At 39.7% G+C, this 6,684-nt stretch overlaps 1 protein-coding gene across 1 annotated transcript; it reads right to left on the reverse strand.

The window, feature by feature from the left end:
- Positions 1–440: 440 nt before the first annotated feature.
- adra2c (adrenoceptor alpha 2C) lies at positions 441–2,989 on the reverse strand. Its single transcript, XM_087804011.1, has one exon. The coding sequence runs from the start codon at positions 2,815–2,817 to the stop codon at positions 1,495–1,497; it is 1,323 nt and encodes a 440-aa protein (XP_087660137.1). The 5' UTR covers positions 2,818–2,989; the 3' UTR covers positions 441–1,494.
- Between the last annotated feature and the right edge of the window lie 3,695 nt (positions 2,990–6,684).

Raw genomic sequence — 6,684 nt, forward strand, 5'->3', positions numbered from 1 at the left:
TTTTAACTTGTACGCGACTTATTCACTAAGCATAAACTCAATTTCGTTCATTTTGAAACCCTTGCAAACAAATGTGTTTTTGGTATCCCTTGTGTTGTCTCTGGGTCAAAGTGAAAGACCTTCTTAGCTTCCATAAATAACATATGCAATGGTGAAGGTTTTTCACCCAGAGACAACACAAGGGATACCACAAACAACTTTAACCTGAGATAATTCAAGGGTTAAAGTTACCTTTAATTTTGCCAAAATTTGGAAACTGAACAACAAACCCCTAACTAAAGTTAGGGAAAATGTAACCTGATTTTATCAATAGTGCCATTAACTTTCAATACATTTGAAAATACAACACCATAGCAAAGAATACAATCAGGCATTCTTACGATTTGACATAATCTCTTTATTTGTTCTTGGCAAATGTGCTCGCAGTACAGAAAAAAAAAAAAAGCTTTTTTAAAGGCGATAATTGAGGGGTAAAAACATAGGGCTGTGCAGTGAAAGTCCAATCTTTGAGTAAAACAGACTTTTTTAATGCATCGATCGATCAATGAAGCATCACGAACAATAGTTTCCATTTATATACAAGAGGGGATGAAAGCATTTGCCCATTTGAAACAAACGCAGCGATGGAAAAATATTTTTTAGATGATGCTAAAAGTTGTTTTTTTTTGCAAGTGAGAGCAGAAGATATGAGCGATAAATTGTTTGGTTTCACAAGTGCAGTTGTGTGTCTGCGGCTCTTGTAGAAGAGATGTGTAAAAGGATAAAGGCATGTCAAGATAGAACGGGTCACGCAAACACACACTCACGCACGCAAACACAAAAAGACACACACTGCCTGCTAGTTAATATGCATCTAAATATGCAGATCCATTAATCATAATTTTCACTTGCAATGCAATTTGCGATGTCTTTCATACACAAACACACACACACACATACACACTCACGGACACACACACACTCAAGCAATCGCACAAACAGGGAAAGCCTCTGTGGGTGCCCATCTGCCACAGTGCTTCTGTTTTTCATCTATTTTCTCACAGGGGGGGCAAAAAGTGCAAAAACATGCCTGCAGGACGTGATGCCGCTGTATCACACACACACACACCCCAACCTTCGTCATCACTCAAGTTTAAAAAGCTGTACAGCTGTTGTTTTTTTTAAAACAGGTTTGCTACTAAAGCAGTAAACAAAGAGCCCCTTCGTCCCATTGGTCCAACGAAAGCGTTACAGGTTGACAAGAGAAGAGCGTGAGAAAGACCGTCCGAGAATCGTTTAATTGAGGTCACGGTTATGATAAAGTTTGGATGCTGCATTTTCCATTTCCTCAGCTGAGGGATCAATAAAAGAGTCCTCAGTGAGTGTGATCAGAGCATTTGAAGCTTCTTTCCTGCACGGTTCTGAAAGCCTTTGATCGGCTCATCATCCGAGGTGAAGCCTTTTACATTGAAGGTGAGAACGCGACGTAGGTCAGCAGCTTATCCGACGAACCGTTCACCACGAGGGCTTCCATGACTTACAGAGGATCTTTTGAAAGGCCCTGCGGAAGTCCTGGTTGAAGATGGTGTAGATGACCGGGTTCAGGGAGCTGTTGCAGTAGCCGATCCAGAAAAAGAACTTGAACAAGGTCTCTGGAATCTGACAAGCCTCGCGGCAAAGTCCGTACAGGCTGTAGGAAAAGAAGAACGGGAACCAGCACAAGACGAACACCCCCATGACGACGGCGAGGACGAAGGTGAAACGTTTTTCCCGAGCGGCCGAGACCTTCTTGCGGTTGGCGGTGCTACGGCGTTTTCGGCGGGATGCGAAGAGCTCGAGCGACTTGGAGCTGGAGCACGACTTCCTGCTGGAGAATTTGGACAGGGAGCTGCTCTTGCGACTGGACTTCCTATCTCTTTTATCGTCTTGTTTTGACGATCCTTTTTTGGGCTTCTCGTCCGAAGAGCTGCTGTCGTCGTAGTCGTCGTTGTGGTCCGTGGATGGTTGCTTGTGCTCTTTGGACAGAGGCGACCGGACTTTGTGTTCCTTGCAGTGCCCGTTCCCCTGATCTTGGTCTTTCACACTTTTGTTTGACTTCACGGATCCGGCTTTACCAGCTTCTTCTGGTTCCATTCCATTCTCAAGATCCCTCTTTTTCTCCGACATGGTCCTTGTTCTGGTCTTGGCGACTTGGTAAATCCGAATATAGACCAGGATCATGATGACACACGGGGAAAAGAACGACCCGACACTGGAGTAGAGGATGTACCAGGTCTCGTCGTTGATGATACACTGTGGGTTGATCTCACTGCTGCTCCTGTGCATGGATATCAGAGGTGGGAAGGAGACGACCGCCGATATCAACCAGACCACCACGATCATCCCCTTCACTCTTTTAGGCGTCCTCTTCAAATTGTACTCCACCGCCTGCGTCACGGACCAGTACCTGTCCAGACTTATCGCACAGAGGTGCACGATTGATGAGGTGCAGAACAGAACATCCAGCGCCAAGTAGATGTCGCACCAGATTTTACCAAAAAACCAATAGCCCATGAGCTCATTGGCGAGAGAAAAGGGCATCACCAGGGCGGCCACGAGGATGTCGGCGCTGGCTAAAGACACCAGGAACAGATTCTGGGGCGGTTTCAAAGCTCTGCTGGTCAAAACTGCGATGACCACCAAAACATTTCCGAAGATAGTGAATAGTATGAGGAAGCTGACAATTCCTGCTATTCCCCAGATGGCCAGCAGAGAGTACTGACTCGGATCTGTGGCATTGAAGGAGATATTCTCAGTCCGCAGTCCTTCCTCTACATCGGACATGTTCAGGAAATCCATCTTTTACACTTGACTTTAAACAATCAAAAAAAAAATTGGTGTACTTTTGCTGCATTCCATTAAATCCCTTCCAGAGATGATCCACATCCTATGCGCAAGTTTAGTAAAAAAAAAAACAAAGGAAAGGCTCGATTTAAAAGATGGGAAAATATAAATCCGCGGCGCGAGGAGATGCGAGCAGCTCAGCATCCAAATATCCGAGTGAGGCTGGAACGCGTCTCCCTCCTCAGTGTCCTCTGACTCTCTCCTCCTCCTCCTCTGCGCGAGATTTCTGTCAACCACGTGTGTTGAACAAAACATGCGACTTATATAAAAAAAATGTTTATTTCCACAAGAGAAGTGAATAGTTCAACATACGAGGAGGAGAAACTGAAAATGACGCGCGGGGGGTTTTTCTATAAGTTGGATCATGACGCAGAAGCAAACGGACGGAACGATGGCTCGGATGGATAGAGCGATAAAAAAGAAGGTGGTCTCCAACATTTAAGATGAGGAGATCGCAGCGGGAGGTCGCAGGTAGACAGCAGCAGCGATGCGCACCGCAGATGTCCAACAGCGACCTTCCGCGCGCACGCTGGAGGTCAGTGTTGTAACACATGCCGCACCATCTATTAGTGCGTAAACTTCAGGTGATGTGTTCTTATAATAGATGGCGAACAAACAAATGTATCACTGAAGATAAAATCTACAAGTCTTGAATAAATCATGAAAAACAGCAGAAGGTAAAAGGAAATTCAAGGATAGAAACATCAGATAAAATTGCCTGAAAGCCTCGATTATACAACGTTTTTTAGAATAAGAATGAATGAAAAAAAATAACTAATAGGTGCGATGTGAAGATGAAACCTATGATATGATTAAAGGAAATAGATAAAGTTATTTTGTCACATATAAATAGTTAACAAAATAAAAAAATGTATGATGAAGTATATCAGTGAAAAAAAAAGGATGAATAAGAGGCTCTGACATAATGTTCTTCTCTAAGCTTATTTTCACTCTCAAAAAACGTTTGATGAGTGTGAAATGGTTTTATTGCAGTTTAAAATGGTTTATTACATTTAAAAATGGTCTAATTACAGTTTAAAAAGGTTTTATTACAGTTGAAACGGTTTCATTACAGTTGAAAGGGTTTTATTACAGTTGAAAATGGTTTTATTACAGTTGAAACGGTTTCATTACAGTTGAAAGGGTTTTATTACAGTTGAAAATGGTTTATTTACAGTTGAAAATGGTTTTATTACAGTTGAAACGGTTTCATTACAGTTGAAAGGGTTTTATTACAGTTGAAAATGGTTTCTTTACAGTTGAAAATGGTTTTATTACAGTTGAAACGGTTTCATTACAGTTGAAAGGGTTTTATTACAGTTGAAAATGGTTTCTTTACAGTTGAAAATGGTTTCATTACAGTTGAAAATGGATTTATTACAGTTTAATATGGTTTAATTACAGTTGAAAATTGTTTGATTACAGTTTAAAATGGTTTTATTACAGTTGAAAAATATTTGATTACAGTTGAAAATTGTTGGATTACACCTGAACATTTTGTGAATACAATATAAAATGGTTTCCAGTCGCAAAATTGTTTTATTTCATTTGATAGTACTGATTACAGTTTTTTTTTTAAAAAGGAAATAGTTTGAACTCAGTTGAAAATGGATTGATTGCAGTTCAAACTTTAAAACAGTTTTTTAAACATTCTTTGATTACAATTGACAATTGTTTTTATGACAGTTTAAAATCGTTTGATTATAGTTGAAAATGGTTTGATTGTATTAGAACATAATAAAATACAGTGTTAAGTCGTACAAATGCGGAATAAAACTGATTGTTGGTGTATAATTGGAACTGTGCAATTGTATAAGATTGTGCCAGATTTTTTTATTTTATTTTTTTTTTATTTAAGGACCTAAAACTTAAGAGACACTTTCTTAAAAAAAAAAGTTAACTTAAGTTCACATCTGATTTGGTACGATTTAACAAGTCCCTTCTTGTCATTAGTCACAGAGTGGTCAGCCAGGATGTACTAGCATGTCAAGTTGAGCTGTGCCCGGCTCCCCAGCGGCCCCCGACCACCCTGTTACCGATCATGCTTTAAATTGAACCGTCGCTGCAATGCTGTAGGTCAGCGTGGACGTCCCATAAGCTGATTTCCAGCAGACAGACAAGGCTTAATATGGTCATTAACTTGCTTCCCGAGGCTCTGTCCGCGTAATTGGGGCGACAGTGAGCAACTGTAACTATCACTGAGACTTTCCTGCTTCTTCAGGAAATAATCCTGCTCCTACATCTAGTCAGAAGCGCAAACGATCACTCGAGAGAGTCTTTAAATATTTGAATTCACTGTCCTGCAGTCCAGTAAATATCATTATTTTGTAATATGAATTGGTTTCAGCTATTTATTGTTGCCGTTGAGTGCTTTTTAATTCATGCTATTCACGGCTAAAACTCTCGCATTGATTCTTTAGAAAAAATAAGGCAATTCCCTAAATAACACCTGCAGGGTCCACTTTAAGCACGACTCGCATTTTACAGCCACTGAACTAGAAACTTGGTCAGCACATCATATTGCGGTGTTCTCTGTGGATTCATGCACGACTTGCGCTCACATCGTGAGTCGCTTTACCTCCTCTGATGATTTCAATTAAAGATGAGACTGTACGTTTAAAGGGAGCTTCTGTTTAGACAAATATAATAGTGAGAAAGAAAATATCTCTCAAGAGTTGAACTTGGGACGATGATCATGCATTTTGATAATAAAAGCTCATGTTTTTACATCAATAGCATTGAAATTGTACCGTGCTTTTGCGAATTCCTTGTTTGTTTTTTTATGACGCCTAATTATAAACAGTTAGCATTCCATTGCATAACCATTATTTGTAATCAACAATAACTTTTCATGACTGTATTTGTTGAATAAAAACGATTCAAGTTTAATTTTAGGTTATGCTGTCATCTGTCAATATGATCTAAATGTATATCAAACGCAGAGGGATTGTTAATAATCTGTTTAGCAATTATATAGTTACGTTTTTCTTGTAGTTTTGTGCAGCACCATCTGGATTTGGGAAGGTTTTGAAGGATTTTTTAATTCACTTTTATGGTTTTTCACTGCCTGTCTGTTCACAACTAGCAATAAATGAATACATGGAAGAAAAAATGGATTTTAAACAATTCCATACAATTAAACAACTTTCACGTGGCTCGAAAAAAAATGTCAACGTTGTTTAGGGTTTTTAGAAATTATTGATATTTTGACGACCATGTAAAAACATAAGTTAATGTCGATGACTTCCTGAACTAATACGTAATTGTTTGGATTGTCGTTCTAGCAGCTTTCTTGATGCTGTTAGCTTAGCATAGCACAGCTTAGTAAAATGTGGACGAAGTATCTACCTGTTCTAAGACCTGCTAATGTAATGACATGTTAATGCTATTACTTATAATCGAATCTTCTCACGGGTTAAATCACTCAGAGGTGAAGAGGTCAAACCATTAAATGAACTTTCAGCAGTTGACATGTTTTATTTCCCACCCTGGCTAATTTGCAGCCCCGGCGACAAATCCTTTGCATAATAGCAAGTAAGCTGGCAGCCGGGGTGACAGTGACAAATGGCGAAGCGTTCCCGTGCGGACACAAAAGAGCACAACAAATAGTTTCACAAAACAACATCCAACCTCAGGGACTTTATCTTCAGTCAGTACAACCTAACTGCTTTTTCCTCAACGACCAAGTACCGCTTGAAAGTGAAAAAATATATATTGATTTTTTTATTTTTTTATTACAGTGTAAATGATATTGATGTCGAGATAGAAGTCCTTCAGAAAATCATGCGTATAAAGTCCACCGAGCTGGCGAGAAACAGAAAT

The sequence above is a fragment of the Callionymus lyra genome, chromosome 1 (genome assembly GCF_982586985.1).
Source record: "Callionymus lyra chromosome 1, fCalLyr1.hap1.1, whole genome shotgun sequence".
Taxonomy (NCBI): domain Eukaryota; kingdom Metazoa; phylum Chordata; class Actinopteri; order Syngnathiformes; family Callionymidae; genus Callionymus; species Callionymus lyra.

Coding starts and splice junctions, on each gene's coding strand:
- adra2c (XM_087804011.1), bottom strand. CDS start 2,817: ATGGATTTCCTGAACATGTCCGATGTAGAGGAAGGACTGCGGACTGAG.